Source organism: Anolis carolinensis, chromosome 3 (genome assembly GCF_035594765.1).
Source record: "Anolis carolinensis isolate JA03-04 chromosome 3, rAnoCar3.1.pri, whole genome shotgun sequence".
Classification (NCBI taxonomy): Eukaryota; Metazoa; Chordata; class Lepidosauria; order Squamata; family Dactyloidae; genus Anolis; species Anolis carolinensis.
This window is the reverse complement of record NC_085843.1, coordinates 194,986,160-195,011,420: the sequence shown is the minus strand read 5'-3', so window position 1 is coordinate 195,011,420 and position 25,261 is coordinate 194,986,160. Positions and strand designations below refer to the sequence as shown.

At 38.3% G+C, this 25,261-nt stretch overlaps 1 protein-coding gene across 1 annotated transcript in view; it reads left to right on the top strand.

Annotated features, from left to right (window-relative positions):
* cpxm2 (carboxypeptidase X, M14 family member 2) overlaps nt 1-24,703 on the top strand; it is a 97,705-nt gene extending 73,002 nt beyond the window's left edge. The window contains exons 11-14 of the mRNA XM_003218602.4: nt 4,626-4,923; nt 20,795-20,934; nt 22,225-22,324; nt 23,627-24,703. Coding sequence (XP_003218650.3) covers nt 4,626-4,923; nt 20,795-20,934; nt 22,225-22,324; nt 23,627-23,898 — 810 coding nt within the window. The 3' untranslated portion in view covers nt 23,899-24,703. The remainder of the gene's footprint in view (nt 1-4,625; nt 4,924-20,794; nt 20,935-22,224; nt 22,325-23,626) is intronic.
* Nucleotides 24,704-25,261: the final 558 nt, after the last annotated feature.

Below are 25,261 nucleotides of genomic sequence, written 5' to 3'. Positions count from 1 at the left end.
GTGACTTTTTACATAATAAACCAAGTAACAAACGAGCAGGCTAATGTGGGTTGTGTAAATTGCATTGTTAATTAATGCAACAAAATTACAGCATTTCTGCTTGTTGTCTATGGATGTTGAGCATTTTTTTTCCAGTGGCTTAACATAACCAACTTGAGGTGAAATGAGGAGAAAGCACTTAAATAAACCCTGCTTACAGGGTATTACTTCAGACAACATAGCTAGATTTTTTTATAATACATTAATTTAATTTGGTACCTTTTCTTTTTAGCTGTTTACTATTCCACCTTCTTTAGTGAGAATCCCATCAGTCTAAAGGCATTAGCATAAATCCAGCAGTATTTGGAAGATAGACTGCAAAAGTGTAGCAGTGTCTCTGTTTTTGCCTGTGTGGATGATGACTGATAGAGAAAGGGAAAGGCTGTCCTTTGTAATCAGCTATATAGAGTACTTCTATCAGGTGCCAGTGACAGTTGTGTACATAACAGAGGGGGCATATACACTGTAGAATTAATGCAGTTTGACATCACTTTAACTGCCATGACTCAATGCTATGACTTAAAACTCATCTAGTTGCTGTATTCCCCTTTTTTTGGTCACCTGGCCTCCTGTTTTGTTCTGGGTTTTGTGTGTGTGTGTGTGTGTGTGTGTAAAGAAATCCTTGCAAAGAAGTTTGCAGGAAATCTCTGCAAAAGAGCTCAGCTTTGCAGAGGCAAAGCCACGCCTAAAACAATGTATCGGTTTGATGGCAGATGGCTGGATTTGTCAGTTGGATTCGTCAGTTGGGATTTGAGCTTGGAGGGAGAGCACAGAAATGGAGACAGGCTCTCTGGCTACGGTCAAGTAGCTGATTTAAATATGCTATGCTGTATATATATTGAACGCTGATTGATTAGTTATTGATCTTATGCAACTACATGGACATTGTATGATTGCTGAACTGTTTATTTGAATTTGACTTCAACTCAACAAGTAAAGTTTCCTTTTTGTTCTTTCAATTCCTCTGCCTGGTCTGAGTCTTTTGCACATGGTGTTAACTGCACGTTGCTGATTCTGCTGTACACTCACCTGGTAACAATATACACTGTAGAATTAATGCAGTTTGACATCACTTTAACTGCCATGACTCAATGCTATGACTTAAAACTCATCTAGCTGCTGTATTCCCTTTTTTTGGTCACCTGGCCTCCTGTTTTGTTCTGTTTTTTGTTTTGTTTTTTTAAATTCTGAGGCCCAAAGCATGTCACTTGCCCAAAATCACCCAGCAGGTTTCCACAGTCGAGTGAGGTTTGCAGCCCTGCTCTCCAGAGTTGTCGTCCAACTTTTTAAACCATTACATCATGCTGACTCTCTTTCAAATGCCTATGCTATATCTCTAATTCCTCAACTGAAATTTTAAATTCCTGCAAGGCTAAGAATTTGTTAACTTAAACACATTCACAAGAGGCATATAGTCAGGGAGGCAATATCCCCATAGCTACATCCTTGATTTCTGCCATCTTGGAAGGTGCATGACTCCTCATCAGTGCCTTCATTGTACCACTTGATTCATTGGGCTTGCAAAAACAACAAACTTTGTTCATAGATATACAGACGGTTGCAATGCCATTGTTGGCATTCACCAGAAAAGTTATGTAAGACCATCACCAGTTGACTTCAAGAATAAAGATTATGCTAACACATTGTAAGATCTCAACTCTACTGTTGTAGCTCATGTGAGTCTGAGGCTCTGGCCTTATCTGTCCTGAGGTAGTATAGTATCATGACTATAAATGTGGAAATCTCTTTTCAAATCTCACAAAGTGCCAGTGGTAGCTTGTGATTCGTGATTTCCATGTCAATGGAGTCATGAATGTGCTCCTGGTTTTAATGCGAACTGCCAATAGGCCGTTCAAAGTTCTAAACCTATTTGGGGATGCATATCAGTTTCCTAGAATCTTTCAAAGCATTTGGACTAAAACTAGAGCGAATTTCTCTCTGTGTTCCCATAAAATCAACAGCTACTATTAAGCAAGGCATTCTTAGTCATCTTCAGCCTCACCATCTGTCATATGGATAATAACTTCTATTACTAATTTAGTAAAACATCACAAATTAACATTTATTTAAAACAGAAGAATAATTTACCTTATGAGGTTGTAAGACTGTTGTAACAAGACTGTTATAAGTACAACAGCTGGATAGGTGATGTCATGTGATGTCATGGGCTTTGAAACCTGTAAAACACTACACAAATTCGAATGGTGGTGAGGATTACACCACATACACTTCCTTATTAATTGTTATATTTATCATCAAAGTGCACACTTTGCATAATACATGCTCAAGCGGCTTGAGCATGTAAATAGCTTTAAACTTCTTGAAAAAGTTTCCTTTTTAGATTGCAGTTCTCAGAATACAAGCTACTAGTGGCTGAAGGATTCAAGAGTTTTAGTAAATTTTCTGAGCTCTGTCTACAAAGGTGTTCTTTTGTTGCCATAAAAAAATACAAAAGAAAGATTGAATGTACTGCTGCTTTTTAGTGATTTTATGCTCTTGCGTTGGACTGTAAATTCTACTTTGTTGTAGTCTTTCAAATTTTAATTAGTTTTGTATACATGAGTATGTGATTCACTTTTGCATAATACTCTGGGCACATTTTAAACAAGGTAACAACAATAGATGCAACACAATGCAAATAAATATAGAAAAATAATCACTTGTTAATACTTAGTCTGCATTGAATATTCTAATATCTAAAATAGTTGTTTCAGAAATAACTATTGGTGGATAGAAACATTGTGATTGTATGAGCATTCCCTATTATTTAAATACAGTGTTCCCTCACTTATCGCTGGGGTTAGGTTCTAGGACCACCTGCAATAAGTGAAAATTTGCCAAGTAGGGACACTATATTTATTTTAAGAGTTATACACTACTTTAAGACTTTATCAACCAATCATGTGTTGATAAATCGCCTCCTCCTCCTCCCATTGCCGCCTGGGCTTCTTTTCTCTCCCTTTGGCTTCTTCTTACTCCCTTAGGCTGTAAATTGTAATTTTTTATGATTTATAATACTCTTTTTTATTGAAAAACCGCAAAACAGCGAATCCGCGAAAAGTGAGGGAACACTGTATTCTAAATCCATAACTTATTTCAGCATCTTAATGTTGACTGTTGAAACAAAAAATAGCAATACTAAGAGTACATAAGATCGAACGGTTTTTACTACTGTTTTATAATATTGTTTTTGTTATATTTGTTTGTCCATGCCGTTGTATGTTGTTTTGATAACTGACTGTTTTTTACATGCTGGAAACTGCCCTGAGTCCTCTCGAGGAGATGGAGTGGTATATAAATAAAGTTTTATTATTATTATTGACACAAAGACATAGTATGACACAGCAAATGAGATATGTATGATGGAATTCATATCACAAGGTTTATTATTATTATTATTATTATTATTATTACAGTAGAGTCTCACTTATCCAACATAAATGGGCCAGCAAAACATTGGATAAGCGAATATGTTGGATAATAAGGAGAGATTAAGAAAAAGCCTATTAAACATCAAGATAGGTTATGATTTTACAAATTAATCACCAAAACATCATGTTATACAACAAATTTGACAAAAAAGTAGTTCAATACGCAGTAATGCTATGTAGTAATTACTGTATTTACGAATTTAGTACCAAAATATCATGATATATTGAAAACATTGACTACAAAAATGCGTTGGATAATCCAGAATGTTGGATAAGCGAGTGTTGGATAAGTGAGACTCTACTGTATTATTAAATAACAGTAATCAGGTATGAGTAAACTTTGGCCCTCCAGGTGTTTTGGACTTCAACTCACAGAAATCCCAGCCAGCTTACCTGCTGTTAGGAAAGGTGGGAGTTGAAGTCCAAAACCTGGAGGGCCGAAGATTGCCTATGCCCGGTGTATATGTTCAGTATATAACAGAAAGAAATGGAAGAAGGAATCAAGCAATCCCTTTGAGACTGACTGATGTATTTTTACCACATGGCTCAGGTCTAGATTATCAGAAGGATTGCATTCTTCCAAATGAGCCTGGCCATATGTTAAGATCTCCCAGGAAGGCACTTCTCAATCTTTTATCACCCGCATAGATATATCTGGAAAGGGTCTCCCCAATGTGTGTTCCTAGGCTTTGAAATTCTCTCCCTCGAGAAATTATACTAGCACTCTCTTTGCTATCCCTTTGTAGGCTTTCTGGTTTCAGTAGGACTTAGAAATCTAATTAATTAGAGAAAGGAACTTTACTCAGGAGAAAATTCACATCACACAGCCATTGCTATATGACAGAACCAAATTATTCATCAATATAGAGCCATGAAAATTAGATATTGCAGATGTTTATCTTGATGGATACAATTAAACCAGCATTACTATTAATTTTGGCAGTACTCCTAATATTTGGCAGCCCAGGAAAGCACATTACTTATGCAGGGACTGATTCCTACTCCTTGATATACTAGAAAAAGGTTAAAAATATCTTCATCATTATTTTTGTACCTTGATTTGACCAGCTTGTGATAAATGTGTCCTGCTAAGGACTTCCTGAAATGACTTTATTGCTGTTCTTCTTGCTCTCATTTTGCTCTCCTTCCTGCTAGGTGGCAGTTGAAACGCGAGCAGTGATAGCGTGGATGGAAAAAAACCCATTTGTGCTTGGGGGTAACTTACAAGGGGGAGAACTTGTTGTTGCTTATCCTTACGATATGGTCCGGTCAACATGGAAAACTCAGGAGCATACCCCAACTCCTGATGATCATGTTTTTAGGTGGCTGGCATATTCCTATGCTTCCACCCATCGTCTAATGACAGATGCTCGAAGGAGGGTATGCCATACAGAGGACTTCCAGAAGGAAGATGGAACTGTAAATGGAGCTTCATGGCATACCGTCGCTGGAAGTAAGTATACTTCTTTTAAAAAATCTACTAAAACTTCTAAAGGTCATACTTGTTATTTTTCTCTTCACCATAATGGCTGTCATCCACCTACACAGCAGGGAAACAACACTCTAATGACTGTCCTTTTGTGTTTTGCAAGATGTCCCTGGATTGACATTGAGCTGCCAGATTTTCATCACCAAGGACTCATTTTCTATTAGTGCTCTTCCTGTTGTTGCTTGCCACTCTCTTTTTATAGTGCTATGCATTTGAGTAGCACCTGGACCAGGTTAGAGAGAGAAATTCAAGCAGCTGGTACAGTGTTTGGTGTGAATTGAAGAGATGTAATTTTGAAAGGAAAGATATATAATCCACTGAAGTGTTTCAATAGCAAGAGCAACTTTGTATGAGATCAAAGTTGGGAAAGATAGAACAGGAAGAAAAATAAGCCACAAAAAATATCAACAGGTGTGGGAATAATAATAATAATAATAATAATAATAATAATAATAATAATAATAACAACAACAACAACAACAATCTGCCAACTGCAAAAGGCCACCCTACTGGGATCTGTGCGCATCATCCGAAAATACATCACATAGTCCTAAACGCTTGGGAAGTGTTTGACTTGTGATTTTGTGATATGAAATCCAGCATGTCTATCTTGTTTGCTGTGTCATACAATATAATAATAATAATAATAATAATAATAATAATAATAATAATAATAATAATAATAATAATAATTCTACTCCCCCATGATCTCCCTGAAGGGACACAGGGCAGCCAACAAAATACAGTGAAGTGCCGCATATGGATAATACATAAATCTGAAATGATAAAATGATAAAAACCATGAAATTACAACCACACACATACATAATTAAAATGTAAAACATTAAAATTCATAAAATTCAGTTATAGCTGTGGAAAAATACAAGTTGTTTCAATGGACATAGCCCAGCTGCTGTAGAATAGAGCAGTTGTAGAAATCATCATCTCCAGCCTCTTCTACACCGCCATATAATCCAGATTGTTAAAGCAGATAATCCACATTTTCTGCTTTGAACTGGGTGTCTACACTACCATATAATCTAGTTCAAAGGAGATAATCTGGATTTTATATGGCAGTGTAGAAGGTGCCTCAGTTTAATGGACTGTGGTATAGATGATGCATAGAAAATAGTCAACCTCTTTTACTTAAGGGACTTGGATGTATTAGCTCTGCAGAGATAGTACTTCAGCCTTGTGAAGACTGAAATAGTAGGCAGATAGAATGGTGGCTTCTGCCATTCTGGTTAATAGTGAAAACAGTCAATGGTGATCAGATGTAGGGGTGACAGGCAGACCAAGACAGATTATCTTGAAGCCTAATCAGAATGTCAGATTCCGGGTTGGATCTGGAATTGTTCTCCAGCTCCTGTTGGGAAGAGGTCCTCGCCATTCATCTCCTGTTCTCATTGTAGTGGCAATGACTGGGTGTGAAATGGCTGGTGGCTGTTTCTCATCACTTGGAGTACTGTTGGCTGGGCTCCTGAGAAACATAGGAGAGGGGTACAGGAAATGAGAAATCACCGCCTCCTTTCTCTGAGTGCCATTGGTACTCCAGACAATGATTAATGGACACCAGCCATTTTGCACCTATTAGTCGCTGCTATGACAATAACAGGTAAGTGCCTTCCTGTGTCCCTATGTAACCCAAATCCTGGAACTTGGGGTGGTCATGTAAACAATTGCAGCTGGTTCTGTCTAGGAACTGACACAACTGTTTTTAGGGGCCCAAACTCATGGTTTCTCAGGGAAGCTCTGTAGCAACTCACAACCAGGGTTAACATCAACCTGAATCACCGCCATGATTTTGTAGGCCATCATGCTGATTCCCTTCCAGGTTAAATGTCTGTGCAGATGTGCCCAGAGGAAGGCAAGCAAGCATTAAATCAGAAGTATGAGGCCCCTTCTATACTACCATATAAAATCCAGATTACCTGCTTTGAACTGGATTATATAACAGGAGTAGACTCATATAATCCAGTTCAAAACATATAATGTGGATTTTCTGCTTTTATAATCTGAATTATATAGCAGTGTAGAAGGAGCCTGAGTAGTGTAAAACTGAGGTGGTCATCATCTCATTTGTCCTAATATAATGATTCCAGATATTTGGGATTTGACCTCTTAAAATCCCAAGATGGTATATGGCCAATATTTAGGAATTCTGGGGACTGAAATGTCAAACATCTAAAAAACTGCTTCTTAAACAGTTGGCCCTGACCCCAAATGGGATCCCCTCAGCTCAGTGTTGGGTTCCTGAAAAATTGGGCAGTGGTAAAAGTTTTATGAATATCACCTAGTACAGTGGTTCTCAGGCTGGCGTTCCCAGATGTTTTTGACCTACAATTCCCATAAATCCCAGCCAGTTTACCAGCTGTTAGGATTTCTGGGAGCTGAAGGCCAAAAACACTGACCTAGTAGCTGTTTTAGGCATTTACACTAATCTTTTGTGCCGCATTTACAGTGGACTCTGCTTTAGATGCTTCAGATGTACATTAAAAGAGGGAAAATTGGCCTATTAAGCAAACCTTGCAAATACTTATTCTTATACCTATTTTATTACATACCTATATATCTGGGGCTACGTAAAAATTTCTCAGGCCCCAAAAGGGGATGAGTGGAAAAGTTTAAGAAACTCTGATATAAAGAAACAAAGTATAAGAAGCACTGACCTAATCATTGCTTTTTCACTGAATAGCCTTGCCCTGTGGAGCAAGAATTTGGTATTTAAAGCATCCAAGACTAAGTAACCCATGGATACCCACAAAACCATGTAGCAGCCACATAGAAATGGACCCAATTTCATGAATACCTTGAAGATCTCTCTGACATGTGTTGTCTCTCCATTGATGCAGGTCACTACTATTTCATGCCCAGTTTCCGAGGCTAATTTGTCATCTGTTGGCAATCCTTTGCTGACATGCCTCTTTGTTCTTAGGCTGCATTTCAGATGACAGACACAGTTATAATGCTCCAGGGCTCTACTCAAAGTATAATTAGTCTAGTAAAATCTGCTAGAGCGTATGTTTTGAGATCTCTGGGTCAGCTCCACAATATGAGATTCGATGCCTTGTGAAGTGTTCGCCCTCTTTGTCTTTTCTACATTTTATTGTCCTACAGCCTGGAATTGAAGTGGTTTTAATTGGCATCACTATCACTTGATACTTACAATAAAATTCATGCTGTGAAGAGGCAAATATTTTTTATTGTGGCTTAAAAATTAAGTAAACAAAAGCAAACTGTCATTTATCAGTTACTTAAGTATTCATTTCTTTTGCTGTGACATGCCTAAATAAAATCCCATGCAAGCCACTGCCTGTAGGAGCTGAACAGAGCCCACCTTGGAGCAATTCCAGGCACCTTATTTTGGAAAGCTTCAGAGTTTCTTAGAGGGCATAGCTAAATGAAAACAGCATCATGAAGATCAAGGACTTGTCAAAACAAGTCCACAATAAACATGTGCAGAAACACTAATTGGGGCTGATATAATATAGACAGGGATATAACATTAGCAAACAGAACTAAAAAAAACCTACAAGAGCAAAGCATTTTAGTTTCAACCTTCTTTAGTTACTAAAGATGAAACTGAATTGCATTTGTTATTAACTGTTGTCAAGTTTAATTTGATTTATGATGACCCTATGAATGAAAGACCTCCAAGTCATCCTGCCATTGCAGACTCACTCTTGCAGACTCAACCGTGTCTTCCTTGACTGAATCAATTCATTTGTGATGTTGTTGTACTCTTTTCTTCTGCCTTCTGCCTTAGCAAAAAGAAGAATTCAATGTCTTAGAATCACCCAGTCAATGCTCAAACACTACTGTGACAAATCTGTGGCAAGAACTTCATGTACACAGCAAAGATTCCCAAAATGTGTAGGATATAGATAAGCAATTCAGAGTCTCACCTAAATTAATACCAAAGGCGCTCCTGTGTGCAAAGAAGGATGGGGGTTTACTACGCAACCAAGAAATGCCCCTTTACTTTTGTTTACTTAGCTTTTGACACAGTAAAACAAAATTGTAATTTCACATTGTAGACTATATTGGGTACTCCAAATTATTCTAATTTCAATTACATCAATTGCATTCCAGGTTGTAAGACAACAAAATGTGAAAATATGTGGGTGTATATATGTATGTATGTTTGTGTATTTACACACACACACACACACACACACACACACACACACATATCTTCTACACAACACAGTATATATTGGGCACATACCGTGTTTCCCCGAAAATAAGACAGTGTCTCATATTAATTTTTGCTCCCAAAGATGCTCTAGGTCTTATTTTCAGGGGATGTCTTATTTTTCCATGAAGAATTCACATTTATTGTTGAACAAAAAACAAACATTTATTATATAATGTACAGTAGTTGTCATCACAAAGCAACATAACCAGACAAACTGTGAATCCTATCAAGAATTTCTTGTCACTACCATTATTTCCATGTACAACACTCTATGGTATGTACATTTACCGATCTTACATGCTCTGGTGTTCTGTTTGGCGGGCATGCTTCCAAACAAAACCTTTGCTAGGTCTTTCTTTCAGGGGATGCCTTATATTTAGCAATTCAGCAAAACCTCTACTAGGTCTTATTTTCTGGGGATGTCTTATTTTAGGGGAAACAGGGTATATGCTTCTGTGCAATTATCTGGGCAATTTATAAATTACCTTTTAAAAAGTAACATACAATATATGATTAGAACAGGGACATTTAAAGTCAGAGCAAGAAAAAAACACCAGATGCATATACATTTAAAATGGTCACCTATCTGTTTCCAAAATATACCTTGTTGTCTAGGCTGAATACATATATGTTCAAAGAATTATGAAATGTTTAGAAAGAAAGAAATTCTACTGGATACTGATTGTGTTATTAGTAAAATAATCAGATGGCTTGGAATACAGACCATAAGACGATAGTAAAAGGTTCTGCTTTTTTCTTATGTTTAAAGGTCTTTCTATTTCCTTCTTTTCAATTGCTTTTTAGATATTCTATAATTGATCTCGGTTGCTTAATCAACTCCCTTTCCACTTTCTGAAAAAGAGACATTCTGCAATGTGTTTGGTCTACAGATCAATTGGGAAGCAATTAGGAGCACATTAGGCTGCAAACAGGCCCTAGCAGATACTGCTGTTGGTAGAGCCCTCATTGTCAAGAAGTACTACAGAGATGTTAAGGGCCTTCCTTTAAGTTCAGCTTGCTGTGAATCTCATGATAACAATCCCTCCAAAAAAACTAAGAACATGTCAGTAATATTTGTTTGCTCTAAGCCATCCCTTCTTCACTTAAAGGATCAATCAGTGATGCTCCTAGACAATTAAAGAGAGAATCATTGAATCATAGTTAGAAGAGAACCAAAGTGATGTCCTTTCCAACCTCCTTGCCATGTAGGAAAACACAATCAGGGCACTCTGGACAGATGGCCATTCAGCCTCCATTTAAAAATCTCTAAAAGACTTCCCCAGGATAGAATTGAGACTCCCGATTTTGGCTAACATGAAGAGGGTCAAGCCTAGGGGATAGTCTGAATTCTCTCCTACATGGTATGTTGTTCTGCATTTAAAAAAATTGCTATCTCGGGCACATTCTGATGTTTCTTGGCCACTAGGCTGGATCTGTACTGCCATAAAGTGAAGTTTTGGAATGTAGATAAACTTCACTGAGCTGGATTACTGTATATGAGTTTACACTGCCATATAATCCAGTTCAATAGCTCTAGATGTCTTCCTCTAGAATTATGGAGATTTAGCTTTCCTGGAGTTAAATGAGGAGTTAAGGGAGGATAGTAAATCCTCATTTTTTGCTTGTGTTGTTGTTGTGTTGTTATTGTTGTTGTTATCCATATTTAAACAATAAACTATTAATAATTTAAAACCCTTCAGTAAAAATCATCTGGATTTTAAAATCATCTGCAGTGGCACAATGGGTTAACCCCTTGTACTTGGTGGACTGCTGACCTGAAGGTTGGGTTGTTGATCTTAAGGTTGCTGATTTGAATCTGCGAGATGGAGTGAGCTCCCGTCTGTCAGCTCTAGCTTGCAGGGACATGAGAGAAGCCTCCCAGCAGGATGGTAACACATCCAGGCATCCCCTGGGCAACGTCTCTGTAGAGGGCCAATTCTCTCACACCAAAAACAACTTGTTCTCAAGTTGCTTCTGACACGATAAAAAAATCTGGATAGATCTGCTTGAAGAGAATAGTCTCTATTGGTATTTTTTTTCTTATTGTTAACCACTGGCAAGCTGACTTTGACATATGGCAACCCTATGAATGAGAGACCAAACCACCCTATCTTCAACATTTCTGCTCAGGTTTAACAGACCTGGGGCCCTGGCTTCCTTGCTTGAGTCTTTCCATCTGGAATGACATCTTTCTCTTTTTCTGCCATCATCCACCTTACCAAGCTTTATGTTGTTTTCTAGTGAGTCAAGTATTCTCATTATATGGCCAAAGACATGTCTAGCTGACAAATCTCTACCAGCTCATTACACAATCACGAAGCAGCTAAAGAAAATGTTCTCTGGGTAATGGTTGCCAACCTAGTTTTGGTTGACTGAAGTAAATGTCCCCCAGAAGATTTGAGTATAAAGGGTGGATTTCATGGAAGATGGTGATTGCATATTAGCATACTGAAAACACTTTACCCCATGTCTCTGGATGATCTCTCCCAACAGATTCAATGGATGTTAAACAGTACGGAGTATAGAAGAGCACCTTGGGGAATGTTCTATAACAGTTCAGTTTTTGAGGAGCTGCTATCCCCAAGCAGATGTATCTAAAACCTCTCTGAGAGATAGGACCAGAACCACTGAAGCACAGGGCCCTCAATTCCCCAAATTCCCCAGTGTTCCAAAAGAATATCATGGAATGTGGTTGAAAAGTCCAAAAGCACCAGCAGATGAAAAATTCCATTCAGGGCAAAATAACTGCTCTTCCTCCTTCTTCAAATTTGTATTGTTTAGACTCCCATCATGAGCCTATAATGAATAAGAGGGTAGACATAGAAAATATAATACATCATTTACACATCATGTTAAAGCTCTTACATGGTATGTTCAGAAGGGAGGGCAACAGAGACGCTTTAGAATAGAGTAAGGCGCCCCAGGAATAGATACAACAGCATTTCTGCCCGGAATCTCCTGGTTTTTCTTTCTTCGATAGCCATCTTGAACTGTCATCTCCAGAACTGGACACATCCTGTTCTACTTCCATTCATCTGGACTCTTCACTCTTGTTCTACAAGATTTTCAAAGATGATTGACAGTAGCTCTCAGATTACATCATCAAAATTCTTTAGTATGCCTGTATGCAATTCTTTGAGACCTGGGCACATCAGTTAATTTAGAATACTAAAATATACCTATATTACCTCATTATCTACTTTGATCTGCAGTCTCCTTACCACGTCATTTGTTCTATTTACACCAGTTAGAACATTGCTTCCCCTTTGGGAGAAAGCTAAGGCAAACTAGGTCTTGGACAGTTCCACTTTTATTATGTCCCCATTAACATCTTTTCCATCCAATGGTCCTTTTCTATGGATGAGCTTGAGCCACCCTGAGATAACTTTAACCCGAGTCCTAAACCAACAGCTTTATTTTGTCAATGAACATTGATAACAATTTTATAGCAACAAATGAACTTGTGGAGCCCTTGAGCTGTCATCTCAAGATGGCCTGTTTCGTTGTTAATTTTTGAGAAGTTCCTCTATTAAATAAACAGCACATAACTCAAAAACAAGTTTTATAATGTTTGCTCTGGATCACACAATATTACCCTTAGCTTGGAACATAATGATTCAGATGTCAGAGTACAAATATTTCTGTTTTTCAGTCTACAAAAACATTTAAATCAGGAAGTAGAGAAAAAAATCCTAAGCTTATATTGCAGTATTGTTTAATTTTTAAAATAAACAGTCTTTTGAAAAATGTGATTAACATATGTCTAAGTTTTGCTTAGAGTGTACATTTCAATGCCTAAGTAAATGTACAATCATTGCACTGAAATGCTGTGAAAATTTGAATTGACCCAACTGCCCTATGATATTGTCAACTCTCATTGGCTTCCCTCAAAATGTCAAAGTATTATCTATTTCTATAGCGGCACTTATTATTTTGGATTTGGTATATCACATTTTTTTGCTATATTATACTCAGAATTATCTTTCAGAAGCTCAATTCCAGGGCTTTAATATATTCTGGAACACTGTGCAAAGGACAGGTCTAAATGACTCATTCTGGTTTCCCACTCCTCAACTATTTGCTCTGACATTCCTAAGTATTCATCTGAGATGAATGAACATAAAATAGAGTGAGTTAAAAGTGTTAATTGAATCAGAGCAGCTTTTACACAGCATGTGTTCAATAAATATCTAAATCTATTATTCCTCCAGCATCACTGCTGCATTAACCCATGGACTGCTCAGTAATAAAATACAAAGGGTAATAAAATTAGTTGTATTTCTTTTTTATTGTGAACAGCTTGGGTTCATAGATCATAGTCTATGTCTTGAGCAACATTAAGCATGCCAAATCCAATTAACTAAAATGCTTTCATGGTATGGATGCAGGTGATGGTTTCTTTGTTTTTATTCTGGAGGTGGGAAAAGTGCAATCTAGTCTGATTTGTATACTGCCAAAGCGTGACGGTATTATTATGACATCTGAGAAAGGGATGGAAATAATTAAGTGACAAAAGAATAATTAGACGAAAAGAAATTTTATTTCTGTTGCAGATCAAAGTAGGAAACAAAGTAGAAGTAGTGTTTGAAGAAGGCCATAGTTTTATTGATATTCTCTTTCTATTACCGAGAGATATTTCCCAAGAAGATGGGAGGAAAATTCAGTTTGTTCACACAGAATAGTGGGGGGAAATCAAGTTCTTTCAAGTTACACAAAAATCAGGTTAAATTTAGTTTTAAATGTTTCCTTCTACCATTGCTTAGCTGGGGAAATTGTGTCTTAACAAATTCATGCTATCAGATAATCCAAAGTGCACTGTATTTATAACTAATTTTATCACCCAAAGCTTCATGCTATTTTAACACGAACTATGGAGCCCCCGATGGTGTAGTGGGTTAAAGCCTTGCTGACCTGAAGGCTGCCAGGTTCGAATCCAATCTGGGGAGAGCGTGGATGAGCTCCCTCTATCAGCTCCAGCTCCATGCGGGGACATGAGAGAAGCCTCTCATAAGGATGGTAAAAACATCAAAACATCCGGGCGTCCCATGGGCAATGTCCTTGCAGATGGCCAATTCTCTCACACCAGAAGCGACTTGCAGTTTCTCAAGTCACTCCTGACATGAAAAAAAACACACGAACTAACACAATGAATCTACATGCTGTGTTCCCTTTCATGTGTTTTACCATGATTCAATACCAGAAAGAGAAGGGAAATTGCATAAGCCATTTTATAGTCCTTCAGGATTTTCAGATTTTGGGGTGTTATGGTCTCACATTGATTCGTCTGTTGTTCACACACAGGAGTGTGTTCATACATCAACATAAATCTAAAATGAGCACTAGAAGGGGACTTGCAGGCCTATTTCATGTTGTGGTAAATGATATTTCTATGCAAGCATAGGAAGTGTCATTCCAACTTAGGACCTGGGCATGCAAGATGGAAGCATGCAAATTGGTGAGAAACGCTTTGGTCATTTTCATAAGATGGTGTACAAGGTCTGCATTGTTTCCTTCTTCTTATCCACTCAACTTTTACAAGTACTTGAAAATGCTTGTGCAAAACTGGGAATGTTCATCTCTAAACCAAGCTTTTGGTTAGTGTTGATGTTAGAATTTCATGAACTCAGCCAATGGCTTTGTTTGATAAAGGGGTACCAATCACTTTATTTTGCCTCAAGTGAAATGGAGGGAAATGATTCACCAAATAGCATGGATTCGTATGTCAGCTTTCCCAGGTTAAAAAAAAAAGGTCTGAGTTCTGCAGTAGAAATGATAAGGGGTGACAATGGTAGACTCCTGAATTGGTAGAATGAACTATATGCATTTCAAGCTATGGATAAGGGATATATATACACACACACATATAGTCCTCCGGGTTTGTTTTTCAGTTGAATTTATATTTAAGTTGGAACAAGTACATTTTTCAAGTATAACTCCAGCCACCCATTTTTAAAAAATGTTTTGGATAGCATAGGCAAGGGTTAAACACCCCTGTGGTGTTTGTTTTGCTGTTTCTGCCCTTATTCAGATTTCACTTCACTTTCTGTCCCTGTGACAATTGGATTTTGAAAATTTTGGGTTGTCATGGAAATGAGGATTGATGATAAAGCTACAGTGGAGACACATTTTCCCCATGATAACTCCTACAGGTGTAAATTTCCCTTCCTTGGGGAAAATGTCTTTTCTCTTCCTGTTGTCTCCCCTGCCCCCATTTTGTAACTAGGAATCATATGTAAGTCAAATATTTAGAACTTGGGAGCTGCCTGCATGTGTGTGTGTGTATCCCCATGTAAAAAAAAAAAAAAAACTCTTCCAAAGGACAAGATAGATTTTTTTTGTCATTAACCATGATGTCCCATTGCTATTTCTTCTACATCAAGCATGATTTGTTTTCTGGTTGATCTTTTGAAGGTTAGCAGTGACATAGGACTTGATTCGCCAGCCTCCATAGCAAATCTGGGCAGTAGCATGGCAATCCTGGCACCAGAGCCAGTCCAACAATGAGGCGAATTAAGCAGTCGCTTCGGGCGCCAAACATACGGGGCGCGGTCGAGACTGCTTTTTCTGTTGATTTGTTGTAAAACATGATGTTTTGGTGCTTAATTTGTAAAATCTTAATGTAATTTGATGTTTGATAGGCTTTTCCTTAATCCCTCCTTATTATCCAACATTTTCGCTTATCCAACGCTTTTATTTTTCAGTGATTGTTTTTTTTTGGGGGGGGGGTGTGCCAAAATTCTGTTCGCCTACACTTGAAAAATACCTAGTGCTGGCTCTGCCTGGCACCCCAAGCTGATAGCTGACATTTTCCCATCCCACATGGGAAAGTGTTGCCACTCCTCCGAAGCCCCATGGTTTCTAATGGGCCAGCTTCTGTGTTGGTGATGGTGGCAGCATCATACCACTCTGCTGCCCCAGTTCGCCCACAGAACCCCATCAGAAATCACTTTACGTCATATGATGGGTAGTGTAGTACTCCAAAGGTGAACTGGGGCAGAAGTGTCCTAGGATGCTTCTTCCACCCTGTGTGATAAGGCTGTTAATTTGCTAGTTTGAATGCTGTCATATGTTTCTGAGGAAATCATATTGTGAAAAGGGAAAAAAAATTAATTATCAGATTTATTTCAGTCCTAGAAAACACTGATGGGTTACCAATACCATCTTAGAGTTGTCATAAGTTGCATTTGACTTTGAGGCACATAACCACAACACATACCCCTTAATATTTAGTGTGATCCTAAGAAACTGGTTCACATGATACATCCATGGTAAAATATAAACTGAAAATGTACAAACAATTTTGCTACTCATTTCTGGGAAAGGGAAACATTTTAAGAGAGCAGCATAGGCCAATGTTCTGTTATTTTAAACTTTCTCCATCAACAAGCTTAACATCTGTGTTATATAATCCTCCTACACAGAATCCAGAAGGTACTTTCAGGCTCATTAAATACTTGACTGCTGCTCCACAGTAATAGGATTTTTCTCCCTTCATTCTCTTCACTCAAACATATTAGTTGCATCCATTTTCTTCTATTTTTGGCCATTATGACATAAATGGATTAAGATTTTTCAGAATGCATTTGTCTATAAGCATATGATTTCCTTTTTAACTTGAAATGCAGTTTGCTAATGAACACGGCATTCTTCTTCCCACATGTCATGATAAGAGCTCTACACAGTTGTTATCTAAGCATGTTTAATCAACATGTGAAGAAGGAAATGAACTAATCCTTTCCATCTTCCATTCTGAGTAAAAGCACTTTCCTGATAATGGAGTGGTGATTCTAAATAGGAGAGCATTCCTTACACGTGGACACTGTCCTTCAAATGGGAAGGGGAGATATTTTGTTGTTCTTGATTATGATGATGATGATGATGATTTGGGTGTTCCTGAAGCTGATTACATAGGAAGCATCTTCTGTTCAGATTCATCATTTTTCAAAGGCCATTGCAAAATATGATAAAGATAGAAAAACATAAGCAGATAACATTAAATACAAAATACAGTAAAACATTTGTATCTGTGGGGGATATGTTCCTGGCCAGACTGCATGTACATGAGCCTCTCGGACATAACCAAATGCAATGAAATAACTTGACTTCTGGTCCCATTATATTAGAGATTTTTAGAAGAGTATCTTGCCCAAGAATTTCAAGATAACTTTCATATGAAACATACTATAGAATCATGTGGAGGACCTAGCAAATTCCTAAAGACCTTTTTTCTCTGGATGTGTAAGTGAAGTCTCAGATGTCGATTTTGCAGTTACAGAGGTCTTACTGTATATGATAAACAGCCAAAAGCATAACCAGATAATATTAAATATAATAAACTAGTTAAAATTAAATATATGCAAAAGCAAATATATAGTGTAAAACTAAAACTAGATCTTGCAACTTGAAACTCTCAAAACACACATCATTTTAGAAGAGATTTTAGTAACTGAAATGATTGCCTATAAATGTAACATTCTTTGCCAATTTTAGCTGTCTTCCAGATTAAGGGGGGGGGAAGGGTTCTTATGCTTCAGATTGATGGAATAATGAATAAGGAGATATACAATTTTGAGGATTATCATGGGGTTGTGTAGGGTTACTACATATTTAAGAGCCACTGTGGTATAATAGTTTAAGACTTGGACTATACAGCATATCTGACGGGGTGCTTTTAGCACCCTAGGATGCTTCCACCCCATTTGGAGGACTGGGTTTGCTGCCCATCAGAGGAGGCAAGGGAACTTCCTATGGAAGCCCACGCCCAACTGGGGTGAAAGTGTTGCCAGATGCTTCCCCGGCAACATGGGAGGCTTCCTGTGTTCTGTTCCAATGGAGCCAGCATGGAGCCTCCTCACAATGGCGAAACTTTCCCTATGTGGTGGAGAAAGCATTGTGAGAGGGAGCTTCACATGAAGTGACAAATTCACCCCAATGCTCCCTCTTTCCTCCCCAGAAGCACAGCAAACCTAGACATGTTGCCAAGGCTTTATGATATGGTCATATGACTCTGGACCAGGATTTAGTTCCCCACTTAGCCATGGAAACTCATTGAGTGACCTTAAGTGAGTCTCATACACTCAGCCCCAGAAAACCCCATGATAGTTTTGCCTTAGGGGCACCGTAAGTCAGAAATGACTTAATGGTGCATAATAGTGCAATGTCCTTCTTTTCCTGGACATGTGTGTTTATTCAAAGCTAAAATTTCTGTCTGGGCAGATTTTTTAAACATCCAAGAATTTTTAAAACACCATAGATCCTTTAGCTCCTGCTTGCCAATTAAGGTTGTGCATTTGTATGAAATTACTTACCGTTTCTATTTGTTCCATTAATATGCCCCCATTTCAGTTTCCATCCACTGCTGATGGAAATGGGTGACTATATGAATGGGCTTTTCCATCCAAGGTCCAAAAAAGAAACCACAAAAAAATTTCAGGGCTTGGGCGGCAAAGCACCAGGCCCTGTGAGCTGGGCCTACAAGCTATTGAGAGCTTGATGGCTCCTAGGCCCGGCTCACAGGGCTTACAGTCAAGTGCTTGATGCTATGATTTCTGTTCCAGGTTGATAACTGTCACTTCCTAATTGGTTCTGTCACAAAAACAGAACTGCCAGAACTTTGTCTTTGCGCAAGGTACATTGTGCTATAATAGCACATTATGGTTTTTTTCTGAGTATCCGCCAATTAACAGTTTCAGCCACAAAAAAAAGTTTCTGAAGTAGAACAATGACTTTCAAAGTAAAGACAACCCAATGAAACAGGAAATAACACTTTCAAACCAGGAACAGATTTCTGTAATTATTAAGAATGGTTTTTATATAAACTATGAAAATTCACCAAAAATCGAGGATAAGGGAAACGCTCTGAAATTTGGTGAGTGAAAAGTGGTAAATGTGTTCTACCACTGTAGTAAGTTTCACCAGGATAGCTCAAAAATGAAGGCAGGAGAGTCCCCTAAAGTCCCCCCATGCTGTTTTTCGCTATTCCACATGCACGTCCGCCATTCACGAATTAATTATGAATATTCGGAAGTTTTGGAAAGTTTTGATTTTTATTGCCTCAAAATTTGGAAATGACTTTAGAAATGAAGCACCAGCACCCCCTATTTTTGAACAGAGCTTAGAACCATTTTTTTTCTGGATCACACATGCCTAGTAGGCTCTGTGAACAAGGCCTATGAGCATTAATTGCTCCATGGCTCATAGGCCCTGGCTGCCAGGCCTACTGTTGAGCATTCAATGCTTGTAGGCCTGGCTTGCAGGGCCTACAAACATTGAGCGCTCAGCACTCGATTGTACGCTCTGCAAGCTGGGCCTACGAGCATCGAGTGCTCGATGGCTTGTAGGCCCTGGCTACTAGGCCTACAATCAAGCGCTTGAGCATAGGTTCAGCAGCCAGGGTCTTTGAGCATCAAGCACTCAATGTCTCCTAGGCCCGGCTCACAGGGCCTACACATGAGCGCCGAGTGCTCGATGCTCGAAGGACCTGCGAGGCGCGCTTATGAGCATTGAGCATTCGGTGCTTGACTGTAAACCCTGTGAGCCAGGCCTACAAGACATTGAGTGCTTCATGCTAGTAGGCACGGCAGGCAGGATCTATGAGCATCGAGCACTTGGTGCTTGGCTGAAGGCCCTGTGAGCCAGGGCCTTCAGCCAAGTGACAAAAATCAGCTGACCAAACAGCTACAGTTTTTTTTATTCGTTTCACTGTTTCTTTTGTTCCCGTGGGGTTGTACCTTTCCGTGCAATCCGAATGGACAAAACAGTACAAAACCAGGAATGAAACAGATGAAACAGAATTCGGGCCCAACCCTACTGCCAATGTGGCTTCCATGTTGGTATCTTGCCATCCCCATTGAGTACTCACTTGGATAAGGGGCAGTGGCAAGTCATACAGGGTATTCAGAGAGAGAAAGGTATATACTCAAGTACTCAGGTACTCATGTATGGTGATGTTGGAGTGGGGGCAAGAAGAAGGAAAACACACTGGAGAAGGAATGAGAGCTAGTCCAGCAAGGAAACTGAGAGAATCTTCAACTACAGGTGTAATGGAACAAGGTGGATTGATCGAGTGTGTTACATGACTATTGGAAGAGGCAGATAAGGGACAAAGGAGAGACAAAATAGTTGCTATTTAAATACAATGAAGGCAAGGAATGGTTCTAGTAGCAACTGTCACTGCTTATACATTAAAGGCATTCATCAGAGTGAAAGTCATCAAAGCAATCAGTGATTTGAAGTATTTGATATTCTTTTTTTTCTACTTCTCAAAGTATGGTAAGCCAAGATTTATGCATATTGCTTTTTGTACTTTTTGTAACCAGATGCAAAAGGAGGAAAGTGAACATACATCTTCACATCTAGAAAGGAAAGCCATTTTGCAAAAAGAATCTCAAACTTAATTTAATGTTCCACTCTGAAAACACTCAGACTGTCACAAATCTATGTGGGCTCATTTTAATTAAATTATTGATATCATTGTAAAATGCTTAGATTTTCCAGAAAGCTTTTTATTGAATCAAATCGAAACTCAACTATCATGACAATTTGATTATTGTAAAATGATTGTGATTAGTCTCAAGATTAAATAAATTCATTTTTGTTTCATCTTTCTTAAACTTATTCTCTTTATCACATTGACAGGTATAAATGACTTTAGTTACCTACATACAAATTGTTTTGAATTATCCATATATGTTGGATGTGATAAATATCCACATGAAAATGAATTGCCAGAAGAGTGGGAAAATAACCGGGAGTCCCTTATTGTTTTCATGGAACAGGTATGAAACTTTGGCTGATGAAGGTTTGGATCTGTTTCAGAGTATCATTTTAATTAAAGACACTCACTTTAATTACTCACTTTAGTTTTGATATGAGAAGGAGAGAGGGGGGAGCCATTTTTACGCTGTTTGAAATGATCATCTATTTTTCAATTATTAACATGGTGTTGAGCATTGATGGTGGTGGTGTTTTTGTTTTAGTGCCTGTGAGAGAAACCTAAGTCTTCAAAATTATTGTTGTGTGTGAGAGAGTGTGTGTACATGTCAGACTATTTTAGTTCAATCAACGGGCAAGAGAAGAATATTCATATCTCTAAAATGTTGTGTACTGTATAAAAAAAATCTGAAATTTAAAAAATAAGTATATTACTTATGTTTTGTTTTAATGGTTTTTATCTGGATCTCAAAAGTAAATGTAAGAGTAGTTTGATGCATCTGCAAATGTATTTAATTGTTTCTCATGCATCTGAGCTGGGCCAATTCATACTGATTTTTCCAAGCGTATGTTATTCATCGAGAATATACAGGCAGAAACCGATTCTGTTTACATACATATACATAAGACATTTGGTGATTGTATGCCCTTTAGCTGTCATAATAAGACACACTGGTGAGGATAAATCTGGGTCAAGCTCCAGTAACACAGAAAAGAAAGGGAAATAATTGACAGAACACATTCTGTATAGTAAGTGGTGCAATACAGATCTTCTGAAGCTTCATGACTTTCCTATTGCCTTAGAAGACATGTGGCAATACTACCACATCTTAAAATGGAAGGAGTTGTGCCATAGAAAGAGTAATGTAACACAGGGATTTGTTTCTGAGAGTAAACACATTTGTGGAAATGTTTAAGTAATCAAACACTTCTGTTTCATAACAGAGACAGATGTTGCTTTGCCAATCCCCTGCTAGAATTTCATGCACCTTATATCACAGGGGCATATTTTCAATTTCAAATTGAAATTACATTATATAAAGATTGTCCATGCATAATCCACAAGCTCCTAGCCATGCCTGATGCTGAAAATATAGGATTGTCCAAAACTAACATGCTCTATGAGGTCTTGGATAAAAGGATATAACTGATAGTTATTTCTCTCTGTCCCTGGTTTCTTTGGGTTTCATTGGGCTGGTTTTGGCTTTTGCCCTGAAATGAATTATGTAGGTTTGGACCAGAAAAAGTGAATATAATCCTTAGTAGTCTGTATTTCACCATAGTAAGAATACATTTCATTTTCTCTTCTAGTTATTGTCTAATTTGCACACATGTGCAATCAATTTTTTGAACAGGTTCACCGGGGAATTAAAGGCATGGTGAGGGATCTACATGGAAAAGGAATTCCAAATGCCATTATTTCTGTAGAAGGTGTTAATCATGATATTCGCACAGGTAATTATTATCACTGGTAACTCTGTTTTACTAGGCAAGGTTGAAAGAAGGATCAAAGGAACTGATAAAAAGTGAGATGAGCTAATGTTATCAAAGGGATATTTCAATGCATCAGTGAGTGGTCATCACATTACTATATATAGTTTTATCTAGGAGCATAAGATATGTGAACATTGTAATCCACATAGTAACACTTATAGGCTTATGATGGTAAGTATTAGTCATCTGCACAACATTCATTTCTCCCATTTAATCTGTTTATTTCATTTCTTTCTTCCCTTCGGAGGCACAGAACGGAAAGGCTCCTCCCGATACAGTAGAGTAGCCAGGATTTTGATTTGGGGGAGGGGGGGGCTGAGTCTGGGTGAGACAGGATCTACCCTAGCAAACTTTTCGTATTGTTATCCTATATCCCCATGCATATGGGATATATTGAGCATGGTGATCAGATCATTATATGAATAAACATAACAGTTTAAAAAATAAATGTAAGGCCTTCTCATGGACTGCCCTGAGAATTTCGGAGGGGGGCTGAAGCCCCTCACGCCCCCTCCTGGCTACATGCCTGGCAACGCAGTGTTTTGGCGATGATGTGCAGCTGCGGAAAGGGGTAACCGGCTGGTTGAGGATGCAAGTGGCAGAGTTTTGTGGGGAAGGAGTTGCCAAGCTCATTCATCGCTATGATAAGTGCCTAGATTTGAATGGTGACTATGTTGAGAAGTAGTATTTGGGTGTGGCTTTCAACTGCATATGGTAAATGTTTTCTCCTATACTTTGTTCATTTTTAATTCCAAAACGTAATCTACTTTCTGGATAACCCTCGTATTTAAGACAATTGCAAGAGCACATATTTTAAACTATGTCTAATGGAACAACCCTTTTCTCTAGCAAGATAGCATTTTGATGCCAATTAAAATCTGCCTATTTTATGCTATGTATTGTGTCTACCTGCATATATCCTAGATAAATGGCTGTGTATATATGCACCCACAAATAGCAAAACTGATGCATTTAGATCAGACACCTGAATCTCATGGAAATCAATGGATGTTAAATTATTCCCCATGGATACAGAGATTGCACTGTATACTTTATATCCAAAGATTACATGAAGTATCTCTTGGATTATGGGTAATCCAGTTTGAGATATAATTAAATCCTATACTAGTCCCTGATATCTAGTCCTAAAACAATAATGTAACATGTAATGAAAGACAAATTTTCAGATATTTTTTTGGAAAAAGGAAGAAAGGTAAAAGTGATGACATGTGTGGTAATCGTTATTTTTTTATCCTTCAACAGCAATTGATGGAGATTATTGGCGCCTTCTCAACCCAGGAGAATATGTGGTCACTGCAAAGGCAGAGGGCTACACTGCCGCCACCAAGAACTGTGCTGTGGGCTATGACATGGGTGCAACCCGGTGCGACTTTACCATCAGCAAAACCAACTTGGCCCGGATCAAAGAGATCATGGAGAAATTTGGAAAGCAACCCATTAGTCTCTCACTCCGACGGTACAGACAGCAAGGAAGGCAAAGACGCCAGCAGTATAGACGACTTTCTAGAGTGTAACAAATGTTATGCTATCATGTACTGCACCTAAACTGAAACCTACTCTAGTAGGAGAAAAATATATAGGAGATATTTATAAATATCCCTTTCTAACCATATTCCCATTAGCAATCTTGTACTGAAGAATATTTTTGGGACATCACTGTTCAATGTTTAGATTTATATTCTATTCTGAAAATATTGGAAAATAATATTGCTGCCTAAACAGAACATACAGAGTAGCATTTGAGTGTGGCATCTACACCCTTTGAGCTGGAGGGCAGACTCCATGTAATTGAGAGCTGGGGAAAAATTCTGTGCAGCTATGACATCAGGTAATCTGTTTCATTAGAAACCATTGCATTAGAGATGCTGTGAACATCAGTTTTGGATTGGGGGATGGGAATGAGATTTCATTTAACACTCAATTTATATGAATGTAAACCTTTGGGCTTGGCAACAGAATGTGGATTTTGGCCAAGATAACTACCCTTTCATCTATTGCCTATTAAAGTACAGCAAACCCCGAATAAAAAGCATCAGGGAGCAAAGAAGCATGTGTGAAAAGAGAATCAATTAAAGTCACATCTTTCTGTTATATAAAAGGAAACACTAGATGAAAGGGTTCATTCAAGGTTATTTTTAAGGTATCGGCTATGTGGCTTTGATTAGTCTACAGTGGCCTCACTTTAAAAATTATTTTCCCATGGTATGGTGATAGCTTGGTGGTAGATTTATAGTTCTGCCAAAACTAAGTGAATTTGAGTTCATGCCTAGCAATAACAAGCATCCTGTTGAATGTATAATAAATGCATCATTCATTGAAGTTGTGCTTTTGTTTAAAGAATCTTCATTGAATAGTCATATTATAATGTTAATATGAAATTTAAATACGTGTTCTATATGTTTTCATAGAATCATAGAGTTGGAAGAGCCCTCGTGGGCCATCCAGTCCAACCCCCTGCCAAGAAGCAGGAACTCACATTCAAAGCACCCCCGACAGATGGCCATCCAGCCTCTGTTTAAAAGCCTCCAAAGAAGGAGCCTCCACCACTGTCTGGGGCAGAGAGTTCCACTGCTTAACAGCCCCCACAGTGAGGAAGTTATTCCTAATGTTCTGGTGGAATCTCCTTTCCTGTAGTTTGAAGCCATTGTTCCGCACCCTAGTCTCCAGGGCAGCAGAAAAAAAGCTTATCATCCCTATGACTTCCCCTCACATATTTATAAATGGCTATAATGTCTCTTCTCAGCCTTCTCTTCTGCATACCCAGCTCTTTCAGCCGCTAAACATACACAGCTCTTTCAGCCACTCCTCGTAGGGCTTGTTCTCCAGATCCTTGATCATTTTAGTCGCCCTCCTCTGGACAAATTCCAGCTTGTCAAC